The sequence below is a fragment of the Fusarium sambucinum genome, chromosome III (genome assembly GCF_050947815.1).
Source record: "Fusarium sambucinum isolate potato_lamoka chromosome III, whole genome shotgun sequence".
Classification (NCBI taxonomy): Eukaryota; Fungi; Ascomycota; class Sordariomycetes; order Hypocreales; family Nectriaceae; genus Fusarium; species Fusarium sambucinum.
Window position 1 is genome coordinate 7460065 of NC_139292.1, and position 19734 is coordinate 7479798.

Genomic DNA, 19734 nt, shown 5'->3' on the forward strand with positions numbered 1-19734 from the left:
CCAATTCGTGTTATTGTGGCGATCGATAATCACATCAATTGAAACTCATTCAAATCCGAACGTGTTGTCTCTTAATCACTTTCTGAACACCACACTCAGCGTCATTGTTCCTTTTTTCATCATGGCAACATTACCAGAGCCCATACTCTACACTATCAAGCCAACAAAGTTGGTGCCAAACTCCCCAAAACCATTGCTACTCTACAAGAAGGCCTTCATGAAAGATGGCAAAGTGGACCGCACTGCTGCTTTTGACACCTTCAAGGCGAACAATTGGGACGTGCAATGGGTCACCAGATACGGTCAACATCAACGAGCTCACTACCACTCTCAGACTCACGAGGTCATGGTCGTTGTCTCTGGTCCTGGTCGCATCCGCTGGGGTGTCGCAGACCTAAGCGACAACTGGGAAGAACACACCTACGGCAACGCCTACGAAGACGGTGGTCTGGAGGTTGAAGTCGAGGTTGGAGATCTTTTTGTCATTCCCGCGGGTGTTTCCCACAAGTCATACGACCCCAATGCTACGGAAGCGTCTTTTGGTTGCTTGACTGGAGATGCACGCGCGATTGCGAGCGACAACGCGAGAATTACTGTAGCAGAGGTGCCGATAGAAGGATTTTGCATGATGGGAGCTTATCCGAAAGGCTTTTCTTGGACATGGGATGAGGGAGGTGATAGCGCAGATGACTTTGAGGCTGTTTGGCGTATTCAGAATGCTGCTGCTGATCCATATACTGGTCGGAATGGAGGCATTAACAAGTATTGGAAGAACCAACAAGACGGATTTAAGAGCTTGATTTAATCTGTCGTGAAGTAATTAAAATACCTTGTCCAATTTCATACTCAACATGGTTCTCAATTGATACCCTACAGATGTGATGAGTGTGCTGGCCGTCAAAAAGAACATATTCCAAGAATAAGAAAAGGCAAAAGAAAGGGTCTGGCCGGGGATTGAACCCGGGACCTCTCGCAAGCAATGCTATAAGGTTTTCCCTAAGCGAGAATCATACCACTAGACCACCAGACCGGATGATTTTGGAAAGCACGTGATGCTTGATAGTTTTGAATTCGTAATTATGTCCTATATAGGTAGCTAAAACGGCGAACCATCTAGGGTAACTGCCTGACATCTTCACATTGTGATCCGGATGCTCGCATTTATCATCTAAAAGATGTCATAAGGGTCAAAATGAAAACAATGTCTCTCTTAATCTATACAGTAGAGAGGGAAAAAGTTTAAAACTACACGGCCATCAATAGTACATAACGTGAACACAGCCTTGGAAAGGAGCATTCTCCTCTCAATCAATTAATGCTTTTCCAATATCAAATCACTACACAACGCGAAAAGAAACAATGACGCAATGCTACATGTGAATTGTCGCGATGGGGAAACGATCAGCATGTAAGGATCGCGGTGAGTTCAATGAAGTTGTGTGTGCAGCAATGTCTTACTTATTCTCCAGGGCAGGTATTATTTACCTTTCAGTCAATTAACATGCATAAAATTATTTTATTCACTTGGCCAATTGCGACGCTTCGAAAATCCAGTACAAAAACACGTCGTTCAATTAGTTTGTTTTGCCTCTGACCAAGCGAGGTCGATATACAATCGTACAGCAAGTATCATAGCCCTCGTGAAGAATTTGCAATGGCTACTCCATCGGCTCTTCACTCACACATCGGTGTCCAATCCATCCTCCATTTGTTCATCGTCAGGGATGATCAATTCGTTACCTTCATCCCAGTCACTGTCATCATCGCTAGCCCCTGCATCCAATTGCCCCACCACGCGTTCTTCAATAGCGCGACGCGTTTCGTGCTCCTTTTTGGAAGATGTAGCAATAGAAAAGAAGGAATGTCCTGGTTCCAGCTTCTTCCCCTGGCACAAGAAGCCCATCGGAGTGTGCATGATATCCTGTGTCTGGCGTCGGTAGGTGAGCCACTCTAAGAGAAACTTCAGAGGTCGGTTAACGAAAAGACCACGCGTGACGCGACGCGTCTCCAGTGGGGACGTGTCTGGCATAGGCCCCGGCAGTTCGTTTTGGCTGAGACCTAGCCATGAGACGAGATGCTCGTACTCGTTGTAGTTGAAGTACAGTCGCCCGGCGAGGACACCTATCTCAATCGCTAGCCATGGTGGAAACAAAGGTCTGTCGTCTTGCGTGGGGATCGTAAAGTAATCCAGCGTGTTGAATCGCCACATTGTCTTTGTGACGGGTGCGGCGTAAGTCAATAGTGACACGGAACCTTTGGGCGAGTCGCGGAGCGTCGTGAGAAGCAGTTCGGCTTCCTCCGGAATGACGATGAGGGCTGTCTCAGTCTCTGAACTCCAGAGGATCCATTCGACTGGCCGCTGCTACAGGTTAGTGACGGGCTTCAGTGTTTTGGGCAACGCGGGGAACTTACCATGACTTCGGCGGCTATATTATAGCCTTTTGTTGCGATGCTCTTGGTGAACTGCTTGGAAACAAACAACCTCGACGATGTCTTTCTCAACCCGAACTTGTGTCCCATCTTCGTGCTACTCAGAAATTTGAAAGCTTGGATGAAGCTCTCACCCTCTTGAAGATGTCCGGTAGCGACAAATTGTGTGATAGCTGGGTCAAGACCATGGAAAGTATCGGCACTATAATTGACAGGTTTCTGTTTCTCCCGAAGCTGCTCAAACTCAAATTCGACCTCGCGTTCCAATTCCAGCTCCTCAAACGCTGAAGAATAGTCTCCCGACAGATCTTGCTTCTGTTCGCACAAGCGGGTAGTGAAGCCCTGCAAGCATTCGAAGTCGAGTTTGACCATAGCTTCCGTTGTCAGGGTGAAGTCTCTGGGGCCATAAAGCTGTTCTAGAGTTTGGTCCTCGCGCTGCTGTATATGACTCAAGAGCTGTTGTCTCTCTGCTTGGTCATTGGAGAAGTTTCGATACTTCCACAATGCGTTTGTGCGATGGCAATAGTCGAAACCCTGTGATGTATGAAGAGGCATCACTTTCTCGTTCGCCTTGCAGCTTTGCTCCAGCAGCCAGTATACCACATCAGCAGACGTCGCAGGGGCGGACTTCTTTTCGTCGTTGGGTCGCAGGTCGAGGACACTTCGATGAACCTCAGGAGGCAGGATGAATGATACTGACTGCGTTGATCCGAGCTGTCTAAGTCTCATAGCGGCTGCATTTGTTAGCATTCAGGTATCATCCAGGTCATATTTTCTGCTTACCTTGGACTGTCTGATCCTTTGTCTGGCCCAAGCCAAGCGTGACGGCACCCCGGGCATTAACAGGCAACTTCAAATCCGTACCGCGTGTATGCGCCTCGTCAATGTACACAACACAATTTTCGAGATTGTCCGCAAATGAACTTGCAAGTAGAGGTAAAGGTTTCTTTTGAAACCGGGCTTGAACCATAACCCTACTATCGCTGCCAATGTAGACAGCTCCATCGATGCCAGGAAAGATGTCGAGCCACGCCGCAGCAAGATCTTTGTTTTCCATTTCCAAAATGTAAGCTCCTGCGTCAATCAAAATGCGAATCCCCTGAGCACTCAGAAGCTCCAAGAGGCCTCTCTCAGTAAGGTGTCGTCCTTTTGAGTCAATCGCTTGGTGGCATTGCTTGTTTCGTTGTTTGAGCAAGTAATTGAGGACTTCCGCGTTGGTCTGGACTAGACTCGGTAAATCATCCTGCTTGATTGTCTGCGGAAGGAGTCTCTTGTTGTCATTTGTTCCGCTGAACCCCGTAGTCAGATTTCTCGATGGGCCGGCTTCGTTGGACAGCAGTGGAATGTCCCAGGCCGAAGCCTGCAACTTCACTCCAAATTGCTTAGCATGCGCAGGGAAAGCAAAATTGTTCAAAAAGTAGTTGACGATGCCTGTGTCGAACCTTACATGCCTCCAGAGATCCTCCATCTGTGCTTCGTCATCCAGAGTTAAAAAGTTCCAGCACTCTAGGCGGGCTGGTAGCTTGCACTCATGAATCAGACGCTCATACTGCATAGTGGGATCATCGGAGCGGATGACATGATCCAAGCACTGAACCACTTGTGGCTGAGTAAGACCAGACTGATAAAATGCTAGACAGGTCAATATCAGAGCTGTGTCCGGGTGGCCGTACTCTGCCGTCAACGAGGGTACACCCTTAGCTTCAAAAGGAACCGCAATTGGAGCACGCTGAGGGTGCAGACCATACTGAACGTTCCATCTCTTCTTCAAACATGTCAATAGTAGACCTTCCGAAAGGAGACCTTTGAGTAGGTAGAGGTTCTTCATGCCAAAGACTTCATCAGTGAGAGATTCCGCTGCTCGTTGACAAGTCAACAGGTCAAAGTTCGTGCCTGACACGATCGATCTCACATCTTTTTCAGCGTCAAGTTCGACTGCACTCTTGAACTGTATCTGCGGGAGGCGACCCCTACAAACATCCTCTATGAGGAGCAGCGTAAGATTGTCTTCGACTTCTGAACGCAGAATGTGCATAATGGGATAGCCCTGATGACGCCGCATAATGTCGATGCCACTACCGAACGTCGATTGAAGGTAGGGAATGTGTCCCTCAACAAGCGACAATAGCCCTTGGAGGACGAGCCAGCGTTGTGGGTGCCCGTCGACCGCCATAGGTACACCGCTGGGGTATATCAGTTGTGTTTTCGTCGAGAGCGTAAAGTCCGATTCGTCAAGAATGTCACGACTGTTTGTTTCCAGCCATTGTTGGAAATCCGTCATCCTTTTGGCCCCCTTCAGTTCACCATCGACCAATTGCTGAAGTCCACTCAACTTGAATGACATAATGTGCTCAGGAAGACAGATCATGACACCACCCGTAACGCGGATAGTTTCGTGGATCATCTCGTAAAGCTTTATGCTCTCTAGGTCCATAGGCGAGCGTCGAGAGAAGGGAACGTGCCGAACCACGCGACCGAGTAAGCCACCAATTCGACTTTGGACGACCTGGGCGGTCTGCAAGAGAAGGGCTCGGGGAACGACTAGTCGGCATAGATTCGTACAGTCGGCAAGCATGGCAACGGCCATCGGGATGATACACGAGGTTTTCCCTGTAGGAGAAGTTGATTAGTAAATTGATGTTAAGTGAGAGAATGGAGAAGATGACCTACCTTGTCCCATGTTCATCTGTAGCACTGAGTTGGAAGCAGACGATGGAGATATGATAGCTCTAGCAACGTCGATTTGGGACGGACGAATGAGCAAGTTGTTGTCAATCTCCAAAAGAAGCCATTCCGGATGTTCCTGGGGACTCCAGTTTGAGTGTGCTTGCATTTCCTTATTCTCGCGCAAACGATTTTCATCTTTGCACATTGTGGCATCGTCGATGCGAAGGCATCGCTGTAGTTGTGTGATGAGGATTCCGTAGCGTACCAACTCTGTCTTCATTTCAAGATTGAGCTTGCCACTGTTGGTGTGGCGCAACTGCTCTAGCATTGCGACAGGAGATAGACAGGGCCAAAGTCCTCCTTCGTTCAACCACGTAGAGCCCCCAACCTGATTCAACAAGGAGGTCCGGATACTTTCCTCCCACATATTCAATTTCTTGCGAACTTGAATAATGTCGTTCGGGATAGTCATAGCACGGGTGATCTGTTTTGATGTGGTGTGAATTTTAACCAGGGCCGCGAGTGATGTTTCGAGGTCCTTGCTGTATTGCTTTCGCAAAGCTGTTTCCGATGAAGCTGAAAACCTCTTGACGATCTGATCGAGTTCTGACAAACTGTCGGGTATGGTCAGCATGGACGTGAGAGAAATATTGTCTTCGCCATTTCGAAGTTGACTAATTGCGTCGTGAGATTCTGACTCGAGTATATTGGAAGCCGTGACTGCATTGCTCGATTGATGATGAAGCTTCAGAAGGTCTTCTCCGAGACTTGGTACTCTGTATAGTGTATGGGGCTGGGCTGATGCTAGTACTGGCGAGGGACCTGGTTTCGAGAGCCATACATCCTCCGCCAACTTGTTTTCCTCAGCAGATTGGTCCTGAAACAGGAGCGATGCCGTCTCATCAAGCTGCTTGAGGTACGTCGAAAGCTCAAGATTGTGCGACAGCCTCTGAAGCTCTGGCTCCAAAGTCTTCCAAGCCATGCCGGAGTTGACGTATTGGATAGCTACGTTGCTGATTAAATCCTCAAACCCATCAATTGAGCTGGGAAAAAGAGGCCAAGTCTCCATGACCTTGCATGCGATATCAACCGCTTCATTCATCTGTTTCTTCTCGTACCCAGCAGCATCCAATTTGGTCCTTTTACACGCACCATCCTTTCCGACTACGCGGTATTCGGTATGTGATGGCTGGTTTGCCAGTATCAACGCTTTCATGCTGTCGATGGATGGCCGTTCGAAGGGGCGGAAGTCGGTGAAGTATGAATACCCAGGAGCTTCGATGCCTCTCAGCGCAGTAGTCTTGTGAATAGCCACCAGCCATTGGATGATACCGAGATCAACGTCTGTGTTGGAGGCTAACAAAGCAAGCAGGAAGTGGGCATCGTAAGATGGCGAATCAACATCTCTGCGGCTGAATTGTACGAGGGAACCCCACTGCCGGGGAATGTTCACACTGAGAAGCGTTGCGATATCAGTGGCAGTTAATGTGTCCTCTAAGCCTCCAATGTTGAACCATCCGTGCAAAATCGGCGTCAAGTCTTTAAGTCTAGGTACCGCATTCGAATCGGCTCTCAAAGCACGGATTGTCTGATACACACGATATCCATTCTCGGCCTTCTTGTCCTTGCTAGGATTGTAGTGAATGACATTTGAGGAGTTTGTGAGGGCAGAAATATCGGATGGAAAAGAATTGCGTTCATAGAGTTGTCTACGGATTCGTCCTCGACGGCACAACAAACTCGGTTCAATCTCGCGAGTGATTCGATCAGCGGCGCTCTTGTCGCTCACGACCTCCAGCTGTCGTGACTGTAAGAGAATGGAGTCAACAAGGGAAGTAAATTCCTCATGTTGAATCCACATCGTCAGATTTCTGTCCCACTTTACCTTCTGATAAAGGTCTATACCGGGCGGATAATAGAATCTTTGAGGAGAGAGAGACTTGATTATATGGAGGAAATCGCATGGAAATGGTAGCAGTGGGCTCCAAGGTTGGCTGCGTGCTGCTAAGAGACAGTGTCGAGCTTCTTCAGTCCCGGTACGAAGTGTAAGAGAATCTGGAAGAGGAAAGGATGTGAGGGCATGAACAGCAGCTTTGAGATAGAGCAGAACTGGCTCTGGGGGGCAGTCCAGTCGGCCCAAAACCTTGTCGATCGAAAAACTAGCATAAACCCCTTCATTGACGATCTTGACATCTACGTGAATTCCTTGGCGCTGCCAAGAAATAGTCCCGATTGGAAGAAGGACTGTCCTTCTTTCTGGATTCTTGATATTACGCAGGACCATCAGGCTTGAAAGCCCGTAAAGGGTGCCGGCATCTTGATCAGGGTCGACCACAGCAGAGAGTTGCGGACATTTCAACAATCCTTTGTCGTTGACTTCAAAGCGAATTTCAAGTCGCTTCATCTCCACAGACAATGATCCGTGCCCAGACGGTTGGTAGATTGTCAATTTGTCCGCATCTTCAAAATGTCGAAAGATGCTCGTGATTTGTTGACCGAGTGGTGACTTTGGCTCAACGAGCCTGCTCCCCAGACTTGGCTTCCTGTGATTGTTACCCTTGTTTTGGTTACGAAAAGCGACGCGATTCCCGATATCGAGGATCCAATTTGCGGGCTTTCTCTTCCAAATCAACGGTTTCCGACGCATCTCCAGTTGACCGTTGTCTAGATTCAACCAATGCACGCAATTGTCCACGAGATCCGTAGGCAGATCACATACACCGTTGACTCGAAAGATGCGTCGTGGGACGTACTCGAGAAGGGAGTTTCGATAGAGTGCCTGGATTATGACCCTGCCATCACGGAAGCCTAGATGTACCTGGTGTCCCATCACGTCATTGACAAGTTGATATTCAAGAATACCTGAGGGACGGGTGAGGAGATGTTGTGCTCCGAACAGTTCCTGGACAGCCGGATCTTGTGTCATTTGTAGAGGCAGTCTTCCAAGTGGCTTGCCGTCGACGATGAGGTGTCCTTGGAGCAAGTGGTAATGCACAACCTGAGATGACGTCCATTTTCTGCCTGCAACTCGCGATGTTACCCACCCAGTTTCGTGGCCAGAGAGGCTTTCCCACTTGGAGAATGATCTCACAGTAGATCCCGAGTCTGTCCATGTCTCGTTGATGGCGCATTCCAGAAACTTGGAATTTCTCTTGAACCACTCTGTGATCAGATGTCGCATAGCATACGAATTGGACAGGTCGTCAACGAGTAAGCTATGCAATGTCGGGTCCAGTACATTGAGATTGGTCAGTAGATTCTCCTGGAGTGCGATGGAAGCTCTGAAGAAGCTACGAGCATCATCGTCGCTAAGAGTGCAGGCGCCTTTCTTGTAGACCCAGAATGTTCGTCGATTGAGTAAGGCGGCCCAAAAGGCAAACGTTGCTGAATTTCTGGCGACGTCACCCTCCGAAGCGGATCTGACTTCGTTCCGCAGATGGGCAATCCATTCACAGGTAATAGATCGAATGGTGGCCAGTAGCGATTCTGCCTTCGGTTGGAATTCATCTGGATCAAGATGATAGAGCTGAGTAGCGAGTGTCACCAGTATACTCATGTAATGTACCTCTCGCCAGCTTGACCTGATGGCTTCCAGTCGACCTCGAAGTTGTTCGTGCAGTTTCGCACAGAACGTTCGATCGTCGAACAGGCTATGTGCCTCGCGCAAGACACCGCTTTCGTGAACAGCTGGGCCGGCCTGTACAGCAAGATGGTTGAGCAGCTTCATGGTGGATTCGCCACTAAAATTGAAATTAGTGCTCCCCAACTCAACGAGGAGCACTAGCCAGCGTCGGCCTCTTCCGGAGACTGCCCGTTGAATAGCAGCATACTCTTGTACTGATAGGTCCGGAGGACAATTGAATTCATTCGCCACGATCTCGTAGGAAGAGGGATGGTATGACTCATCTCGCGAGAAGTCCTTGGCAGATGCGTACGGATCTGGAATTTCTTTGGGTAGCCAGGAGCCCATAAGATGCTCAAACCATGGGACCTTGGGGAGTTGATCAGCCCATAGAGAAGATGAACTGTCGTAGTATGCGAATTCTGGCCCAAATGGGAAGATGACTTCCACGGCCTTCTTGGGTAGTCGCATCTTACCGTAGTGAGTCTGACTGAAAGACTTTTTGCGTGATGCCAGAGTTACCTGGTCTAGACGTCTACCGGCAAAGTTTTCAAGATTGTCCAGGCTGTTTAATAGCAACTGGGGAGCGCCTTGACTGCGAAGAGGCGCTTGAGTTCCCAACAAATGCAGTTTCCAGATGGCGGAGCGGTAGGCGGAAAGAAACTTCGGCATCTTGAGTTCGAGGAGAATTGCGCTCCTTTGGGCGGCTGGTCCGCCTCGATAGGCGGCTTTTCCGTTTTTGGTCGCTGCCGGGATCCAGTCTTCGTGGGCGGTGATCTTGAGTCGCTTTCGGCATCTCAATTTCCAACATCTCTTACAACCTGTAATATCTTTGCTTCCGTCCCGCAATCGGACACAGACGCATGTCATACTCTGGTATGACAGGGTAAGATCGTCGTACTCCTCCATCAATTCGGCAAGCTCGGTTTGCTTCAGGGATCTTGACTCCTGCGACTCCTTGTCAATGCGCTCACCTAAAGCTATGAGTTCCTTCCCGCCTTCAGTACCGTAAATTAGCCTGGAACAGAATGACCCTGGCTTGCTAAGGTCTGCGAAAATCGTTTGGTGATCTGATACCAGAGCATCAATACGAGAAGCAAGATACTTCTGAATTCGACCGAGACGCTCGAACTCGTTCCTGGTCTGGAAGCAGAGTACATCCAAAGAACTGGGAACAAAGATTGGATGATAGTCTTTGAGTAGCGGGCAGACTTTGATTGCTTCTTTGTCCATGCGCATCCACAGTTCGAAGAGTCGGAGGAGGTATTGACTCATTAGCAATGTGTTATTTTTGTAGGCTTCACCAACAGTCGAAATGAAATGTCCAATGTTGGAAGCGAGCTTCTCGCATACTTTCTCAGAGGGTGACGAGTAGCTGAGACTGGTAGACATGGTGGCTTCGTAATCGACCAATGCACTGTACTTGCCAGCAAGCCGACTGACCTGGGAAACTGTCCCTTCACTTAGCGATGGAAGAGCCACAGACACCTGTCGTCTTGTAGTGTTGGTTTGCTGAGATAGCAACTGCAGAAATATCTCGTGACTGTTGTGCAAATCCAGGACAAGATCGCTCTCCGACGCACGACGAGGAAGAACGGGGATACGGCGGACGATACTCTGTTTACAAAATTCCCATGAACGAGTGACTTGGGCGTTGGCGTCGGTCAAGATGGTGTAGAAATGGACACTGCTGTGAGTGAAAAATTCGTCGTACGTGTCTCGCAGAGGCCCGGAGGCGGCATTCTTCTCTGACTCAAGTTTGGCAAGGCGACGGGATAATTTGGCCTTCAACATGACCGTCATTTCTGGCTGGATGGTACCAGCACAGTCCTTGAGCAGGTTAGCCAATACTGCGCAAATAATGAACTTGTAGTAGACGCGGCCGATTGACTCATGAGGTCCGCCCGCGAGGGCGGAAAGTAACCGCCCGAGGGTAACGCGTAAAACAAGCCAGTATGGTGAGCGTCTCCATGGTGTTTCGGATTTTTCCAAGACGATATCATCGCGAATCCGCTTGCGTAGCTGTGGTGGGTGTACTGAGGTTCCGATTGCTTCGAGGAGCGACATGAGAATTCCGCCGATGAGGGCGGAGCTAGGGCAATCGCGAATCTCCACCACCGATTTTCCGCCCTTGGAGGCGGTCGCCGAAAATTTGCCGAAAGAGGTGGAACCGGCTTCTTCGAGGAATCGCGTCAAATTGTGCAGGAAAGATTCGTTGCTGAAGTCGTTAAATGGAACCGAGGTCGCTCTGCTGGGGAAGTCCCAAGTGAGTGCATTTTCCGTTCTGAGAACATCTGCGACAGGTGCCGCAGTCTGGAATTCCTCAAAGATCACGTGATCGCCACTGTAGAAGACGTCAGTCATGAACAACGAATGAGCAGAATGAATATTTGGTTACTGACTTGTCGTCGGCGTGAATAATCAAAGCAGAATTTTGTGCCTCAACATGAACAGCAAGCCAAACAGCACCATCGGAGCGCTGTACGATCTCTAGCGCACGTAGGATGTCATGTTGATTGAGAGCACTGTGCAAGCTCTGCGTAGCATGCAAAGATGCCTCAAGGGTCTGCCAAATATTTGGGTCACCCACATCGCGGAAGGTGTCCAAAGCATCTAGCAGCCTTCTGCCAAGGCTTCGTTTCAGCGCGTTGTTGTCTCCGTCAAAACTTGGCGGCAGTTTGGGTGGGAGTACCAGGTGATGAAACAGGGCCTCAAGGAGGGCTGGCTCATCTTCCGACATGGTTGCGGCTCTGTGATTGACGACGGGCGACCATGAAGGAAAGAAACTCTCAAGATGTTTCAGTTGGTCAAAAGTCGAAGTTATCCACGGCAACATGATGACGAGTTGTGGTGGGCCTCCGAGATGTGAAAAGAAAAGATGCTTCTGTTGGCACTGCGAGCCACTGCAAACCGATTTAGCTTCACAGGAAGAGAGAGATCCACAATCTTATGCAAAGGATCTCTTTAGGGTCATGTGATTAGTTGCTTTGTTTGTTTCCCGGTTGTCTAAAATCTTGCACTGCGGGAGGACTACCTTTGCGTGTGGGCGGATGCAGGGCAGTGGAGGAAGTGTTTGTTTCATTCACATCAAGGCCGGAGACTACTTTCTGAAGGTTACTTCTCAGGATAATATACTGTTCTAAGTTCTCCACACTTTTGCCTCAATCTTGTCATTTATTCGATGTTCTAACTCAAGAAACCCACGCAGAACAAAACCTAGACGATGAACGTTTTTTTCTTTTTTTCACATTTGCTTAAGGATACTTCATAAAGACAGTAGACAAATCTAAAAGATAGTTTTTTTACTCAAGCTCTAGACCTGAAAAAAGAGTGGATCCATCGTTCCCCAAATGTCCTAAGTAGCGTGTCGCCGTGAAGCCAATCTTGATATCGACACACAGCACAAGTGAAGACAGCACCGAGGAAGAATCACGATTACAACGCAGTGCAGTTGTCCACGAACTCACCCTGTACACAACAACCAAGCTCAGTGGGCAAAAGGAAATTTGACAGTGCCTTGGAAATTGCCCTCATTGAGCGTCAAGAGTCCCTTCAAATCACCGTCGCGAAGAAGCTTGCAATCCGCCTTGTGATCCATCTCGATCCATCCGACCTTCTGACAGTCCTGTGCGAAATGAGGTCAGCATCTTAGTAGAATGGTGATTATTGGTTGATGAGAGGTGACATACCCCGTTGCAGTACCAGAACAGTGAACACTTGGCACACTTCATCAAAGATGTAGCCTGTTTGCCGCATCCGTGACAAGTCTTCATTCCATTGGTCTCAGCTGAGAATTTGAAGACTCTGTCGCTGAGGGAAAGGAAGTCGTTCATCGATGCTGGGAAGATCTGAGTAGTAGATAAAGTAGATAAAGTTAGACAAGTTATACAAATTGTTGACCAAAGTGAAGTCGTTGACATACCTTGCAAAGTGTGGGATCCTCAAGACGGATTCCTGGTTCTGAAAAAGCGAACGCATGCTGCTCTGCGTAGAGCACGGCGACAGTGTACCCTTCGCGAAGGAGCGACGGTGCAATCTCGCGACCGCGAGTCTCGGTGTGAAAGTTGAGCGGGATTTTCATGCCAGAGACGTCTTTGACGTGCATGTAGAGACGGATAAATTGTCCACATTCAACGATCTCTGCTAAGAAGCACCAGTGTCGTCGAGGGCGGTAGTGGACGCCACCTCTGATTTCGAAGAAGTTGTGGTCAATTTCGTTTTCGTCAGGTAGTGCAAGGAAACTGGGGAATACGTCCTGGTTGCGGAAGATGCCGACATCGCCTGACTGATGTCTCTTGTCCCTCTTCCACAGCCACTCTTCGAACTCGGTCTGGTCTAGTCCCTGAGGAACGTCGTCAAAGGCACTCTTCCACGCTCCCGAGTATCCATGTGTAGCATGACGTGAAGGGTTCATGGCCAGACGTCGGGTTTTGAGTACTTGTGGGTCGTCGTCGCCTCGGATGAGAAGCCATCCGGCCAGTGCTCGTTCAGTGAAAATGCGAGATCGGGCCAGGTCCCCGTGGGCGGCGGTAATCTGGGCAGCATCGAAGAACGCTCTCGGCAGGCCAACATCGTCGAAGCTATGTTCTTTGTACAGTTGAACTTGTCTATCCACGTATCGAAGCATCCGTTCTGGGTCTGACAGGATGCCCATGACACCGTTTCGTGAAATACGGCCATCTAGCTCGAGGATCTCTTCGAGGCGTCTATCACTTTCGGCGCTCAGATCGAACGGAAGAGAGCAAAGATGACAAGTGCAGTTGAACTTGAACTTCGCTCGAAGTGCCTCTTGACGTCTTCGTCGATTGTTCAAGACACCAAGGTACGTGATGTTGATCTCTTCACCTTCATCAATGTCGCGCAAGGCATGGACCGTATGTCTTTTGATGCCCTCATTCCAGCCTTTTTGGGCGTTGTTGTCACAAGCATGGTTGATTCGGCATGCAACGAGAAAGATTCCGCTTCCGTCATCCATCGGAAGAGCATTTGTCCGGATAATTCCAAGATAATGAGAGGCAGCATCGCCAGGATAGATGTTGCACATGACCAGGAATGCTTGTCGTTGGTCTGGAGTGAGTTTATCTACCTGTCTCCGTATGGATGCTCGCAGCGCAGGACGGTCAGTTACGTCTTCAGGAACCGTAATGATGGGCTCTTCAGACAGAATTCGAGTGCCCTTGGTGATTTTTCGGGTGGCGATGAGTCCTTTGCCCTTGCCAGGGACATCCCGAAGGTCGGTCATCGTTGCTTCAACCGACATGTTTGGGTGACTATCGTTGTAGGCACTCTCGTTGTTGTTGGGTTTCCGCTTAAGAATGATATTGTGGTGAGGGAAAATTGAAAGAGGGAAAAGAATGAACCCCTCATTGACTTGTAATCTAGATGGTGGGCCTCCCACCGCTTGGTTGCCTAGAAACATGTACGTGACTGGAAGTAATTGTATTCGGACGGTTTGCGGCATAAGGGCAAAAAGATCTCGACTCTGATTGGTCGTCTTTTCAAACGCGGCAATGACTTGCGACTGGCGAGCAGAAACGTTGCCGTCTTGAGTCTCAAACTACAAATAAACAGTCTAAGAATTCTACTAATCTAAGAAGCATAAGCTGACTGACTTGTCTCTGTCAATACATTGAGTAAGGGTTTGTTGCAACAAGCCTTGACAGATTTAGAAGCTCACAGCAATCAATGTAGATATACCGTGTTTGAAGAATAAATGATCTGGTTTGGTCACAAGTTATAATAACTCCAGCCGTACATGAGTCCTGACAGGAAGTCATTGCGTTATACGGCTTTGAAAGAGCCCATTGAGATTGACCAAGCCTTACATGGAGAATGGATGGATGGAATCAAGTATGAAAACCAAGGTTGTTCGTCAAGTTGCACTTGATATACACGTGACATGCGCCGACTTCAACTACCCGGTAGCGGATGAACTTGTGAAGTCATCACCTTGTCGAGCATGGAACCCAAAGACAAGTGCTTCGACAAATCTGTGCGTGTATCAAAGGCCTAGTTAACTCATTGGCCAGTTTTAAAGCTTAGGTAAAGTGCTAATAAAACAAGCTAAGTCAAGATAGCGGAACCCCGACGCTGCTTTCATAACAATGATGATACATACTGTATCAGCTCATGTATCGGTGAAGCCTGTGGATACCCCCTCGTGACATTCTGCAGCTTTGAGAGGTTAGAAAAAGTATTAGTCTGCCAAGCGAGGAATGGAATTATCACCATCGCCGTTTCATACCCTAGCCAGTCAATAGCAAGCTAACATTCCAGGTGGCTTAATTCCACAGGCTTTACCGAATTCAATGAGTTAATACGGTATACTCATTCGATAGTTTCAAATATATTAAAATGTCGTTATATCTGTCATATCACTTCAGTGATACCTACGCTGACATAGATTAACTAGAGACTGAAATGAGGATTTCCACTATCACCGAGGATATCGCTGTTGATACCAAAATTATTGATGAGATACCGTCCACCACTTTGTTGCTAGCCCTGATCGGACTGTCACTGGTGAAACAAAGGAAAAGCGTTTTACTATGTATTGCACTTGGCAACAAGCGCTTCAAGAGACTATTGTGTTAACAATGGTAGTGGGTAAAAACAACGATCTCATGCCACGGAGCTTGCTTTATACAAGAACCTCTTATATCTTCTTTAATGATTTATATTAAGAATTAAATAAGCCTGAATGTTTCTCATTTAACTAACGCCGGAATATAAGACCTTTCGTCTTTTATTACCATCGTCTCGGCAAACCTTGTTATCTTCAATCACACACATCGTATCCGCAGATATTCAACATATCTTAATAGAAACAAAACATGCCCTTGTATCCTTACTCAAACATGTTTTCTATATCCTAGCACTAGGTGTTCGACGACCATTAACATTTGTGGCTTATTTCAGCGTGGTGACTTTCCTGCATGTTGGAACAGTGCAACACCGGTTTGGTTGGTAAACAAAAACCGCCTGTCAGGGCGGTCAAGACCAAAGGGAAAGCTGGAAAGATCCGCCTCGATGGGTGGTACGCGGCGGTTATAGTGTCAGGCGTTCAAAGCAAATCGCTTGTTCAGGCGGTCATCCCAGTGGTGGGAAAACATCTGCCCAGAGAGGCGGTTGATAAATTGCACCTCCATGGGCGGTCAAGGGCGGTTGAAAGTGTCCGCCTGTGTAGGCGGTCCTCGAATTACAGCCCGTGGGACCGGAACGCCAGCTAAAACTGTTGCATAAACTGTGAAAAGCTTCCACCGAAAGAGGCGGTTGGAAAATATCGAGTTTGTGGGCAGTTCAGCAAAACCGCCCCTGTCGGCGGTCATGGGCGTTCGGTCGTCGGTGGTTATTGAAGCTGTGAAAAGCTTCCACCCACGAGGGCGGTTCAAGACTGTGTATTCTAGACTAGTCCTAACTGAACCGTCCCTGTAAGCGGAGCCTTGCTCGGAATGTAGGATGTTCCGCCCACCGGGGCGGTTCTATGTTATGCCCCTTCGGGCGGTTCGAGCTCATCGAATCATTGGCCGCGATGAGCAGTCACGGGCGGTCTAATGTGAACCGCTTTCGTCGTTGGGCGGTCATAAAGAAAGTCTAAAATGAAACGCCTTGTAAGCGAGCGGTCTCCAGCGGTCTTCAATTTGAGTCATGTCTCCGGGTCGTCGAATGGTACTGTCTCTTTTGGCGGTCATAAGTAATTTAGACAAGCCACCGAGACGGGCGGTCGAGGATAAACCGCTCTCGTGGGCTGGCGGTATGGGGTGGTCCTCAACTTGAGTCTCTATGGGCAGTCTTGGATGGTCCAACTGTAACCGCCCATGTAGGCGGTCGAAAGGTTGCGGCTTTGTCAAATGAGTGGGTCGCAGGTTAGTCAGTGTTGGGCTCTCACGTGACATGATAGATTCTTGAGACGAACGGCTACATCAACACTTCATTTCTGTTGATTCTCAGAATTACTATTCTCCAGCCTAGGAACTGGAAGCCGTTTCGTATTATGATCGCTTGCCAATTCCTTCACATCGTAATGGATATCCCTTTCACGCTTCCTTGTATAGCATTTTATTCTTTTGGGTGTTATAAGATTGAAAGCATAGCACCTTGTTTGCTGTTGAAGACCCAATCAGAGGTTGCTTCAAGTGGTGGTCTTGTCATCCAGATCGTCTTAGAGGACCTCTTCTGCGACTCCATCAGAAATTATTAGAATGTCGGGAGGTTGGATGATCTATATTTCATCAGCTTCCTACTCTTCACGTAACAACTCTTTCAGTATGAATGGAATGTGCGTGAAAGGTAGAAACACCTGGCTGTGATAGAACTTTATCTCTGTACACATAGGAAATAACAGTGTCCAGTCTTTTGTATATTAACTTACTGTCGACTCTTCCTTGTTATTTAGTATTCTCTTCAGAACTAGACAGCATTCTGTGATGTTAAGAGTAGTATAATATTTAACTTGCTGAGACAATCTTCAATAAACCTGATCTTAAAGCTTCAGGTTTATAATTAAATTTGTTAAATTATTAGTGCAATTTAAAAACCTTTGCTATACTAATAATTTATAATATAAACTCTGGCCTCTTTATAGTAAGCAGACTATAAGATAAGATAATTAGTTACCTTCTGTTATTCGGTATAATATAAATTATAAGATTTGCAAATTATATATAGTAACTTTATAGCTTATTACTTGGGGAATTATAGAGATGCATCCATGCAGGAATAAGACGCCAGTTTATCAAGGTAGGCAAGATATAATTAATATAAAGAAAATCTAAAAGTTAATAAGTATATAGAACTTTAAATCAGGACTATTAGAATTAGTATATTAACTATATACAGTGTTTAAGACGCTTTACAGTATAACCTTTAGATTTAAATTGAGATCTAGAAGTACTAATAGAGATGTTTAGCCTTAAAAGAGGATGTTTTAATTTACTAGATTTACGGATTCACTGTTCTTTAATTATATCTATTATCTGAAATCCTATAGCCTATTTTCATACTTCCCTTTTAAGATTAAGCTATACTAATTGCATATAATAACATTGCTAATTATATATAAGAAAGTTATATATATAAGATTCTTTAATTAAGGCTGCTAATCTTTATAACTTTTCCTATTAATATATGCAATTTAGCTATAATTAATAGAGTTTATTAAAAGGTAGTTAAAAAGCTAGGTTTAATTATAATTTACTAGCTAAGATAAAGGTATTATAATAACCTTTTATATAGAGGATATAAGTATACTTATATAAGCCTAGCTTTTTTCTTTTCCTCTATAGCTTCTATAGCCTTATCCTTATATAATTAATCTTTATATGCAATTTATAGCGGCATTTAAATAACCTTATAATAAGGATAAAGTTAACCTTTATATATTCCTTTTATTAATCTTAGCCTATATAAAAGAGTAATATTATTATAGAGTAAGGTTATATAACTTATAATAAGGTATTATTAAAGCTAAGGAGGAATCTTTAAGAGGCTCCTTTTATAAGGCTTATATCCTATCTATAGGTTATATAATTAGTTATATAACTAAGGATCTATAGCTTAATATCTAAGGTATATTTCTATTTAATCTTAGGCTTAAATAAAGCCTAAGCCCTTTATATACTTTTTTATTCCTAGTTTTTAGCTAAAATATAAGAAAATAGTATATAGCTAAAGGTTATATAATACCTCTCTATAAATTTAATCTAGCTATAGCTTACTTTCTTTATAAAATAAAGATAATTTAAGTAAATAATAAGGCTTTTATATATTAAAAGACTAAAAATATTACTTAAAAAGCTTAAGCTTATTAATTAAATACTAAGAATAGCCTTACTTAAGTATATTTAATCTACTATTATATTATAATTTACTTAGAGCTAAGTTTAAAAGATACTTATAAATTAAAGCTACCTTAAAGCCTATAGCAGTTAATAGCTATATAAAGCAGAGTATATACCTTAAATATAGAGGCTATAATATTATATTTAAAGAGAGCTTTTAGATTAATTAAAGGCCTATTTATATTTATAGTAAGCCTAGTCTTAGTCTAGCTAAGGTCTAAAGCTTAAGTTTATATTAAATAAGTAATACCTTATTAATTAAGTTTAATAAATTAATTTAAATTATTATAATTCTAGAATATTACCTCTTTATTATTTTACCTTAGCTTATTATCTTTATTACTTTTCTTAATTAAATTTTTCTTTTTTTAGCTATTTTAACTTAACTATTTTATTTTTTTATTTTATTTTTTACTCTATACTCTATAAAGCCTAAGTCTTCTTAAGGTTTTTCTTATAAATTTAAAACTAAAGGATCTATATAGATTAAAAACCTAATATATTAAACTTAAATATCTCTTAATAATTAACTTTCTTAATAAGACTATAACTAATATAACCTAAACTCTATAATAAGAGGATAATAAAAGAAGCTTCTATATATACAGTAGCTTCTTCCTCCTATAACCTACTAAGCACCTCTAAATAATTACTTGTCTAAATACTAAGGCAGTCAGTTAATCCCTGGTCTATCCGCTAAAGCAGTTAGTATATAGCCGTAAGAGTGCAAAGTTCACTATACCTACTAGCCGCATTACACAGCTAATTAATCCGCAGGACTTATATAGCACTATGCCTCCTGTTCCTAGAAGAAGAAGCCTCTATAGTAATATCTATAACTATTCTAATAGCTATTTCTTTAGTAAAAAGAATACTATTAATATTATCTTATTTAGTAATAATAGTAAAGGCTTAAAGTAGCTAAGATATAAGGCTAAGTGCCTTTAAGAGACCTAATATAATAATAATAACTATAGCCTTATTAAGTTAATTGCCTTTAGCTATAAGCTCCTCTTGCTTTTTATAATATATTTCTAGACCTATAAGCTAGGCTAAATAATAATAAGGCTTAAGTAAGAGCTTAAATGCCTAAGGAATCTTAAAAAGAAGCTTATAAAAAGTCTTAATATTTATAATAATAAGGTTACTTTCCTTAAGAAAGTTAAGTTTAACTAT

At 45.2% G+C, this 19734-nt stretch overlaps 3 protein-coding genes across 3 annotated transcripts; 1 reads left to right on the plus strand and 2 right to left on the minus strand.

Annotated features, from left to right (window-relative positions):
* Positions 1–121: 121 nt before the first annotated feature.
* On the plus strand, positions 122–805 carry FSST1_012666 (cupin domain-containing protein; the record flags this gene model as incomplete). Its single annotated transcript, XM_083235911.1, has 1 exon — positions 122–805. One exon carries the CDS (start codon positions 122–124, stop codon positions 803–805), a length of 684 nt encoding a protein of 227 aa, XP_083082362.1.
* Positions 806–1678: 873 nt separating this feature from the next.
* FSST1_012667 (uncharacterized protein) lies at positions 1679–11459 on the minus strand (the record flags this gene model as incomplete). Its single annotated transcript, XM_083235912.1, has 5 exons — positions 1679–2359; positions 2413–3164; positions 3214–5040; positions 5101–11063; positions 11122–11459. The coding sequence occupies 5 exons, from the start codon at positions 11457–11459 to the stop codon at positions 1679–1681; spliced, it is 9561 nt and encodes a 3186-aa protein (XP_083082363.1).
* Positions 11460–12206: 747 nt separating this feature from the next.
* Positions 12207–13979, minus strand: FSST1_012668 (SET and MYND domain-containing protein; the record flags this gene model as incomplete). The annotated part of the gene is made up of 3 exons (XM_083235914.1): positions 12207–12344; positions 12409–12567; positions 12642–13979. 3 exons carry the CDS (start codon positions 13977–13979, stop codon positions 12207–12209), a joined length of 1635 nt encoding a protein of 544 aa, XP_083082364.1.
* Between the last annotated feature and the right edge of the window lie 5755 nt (positions 13980–19734).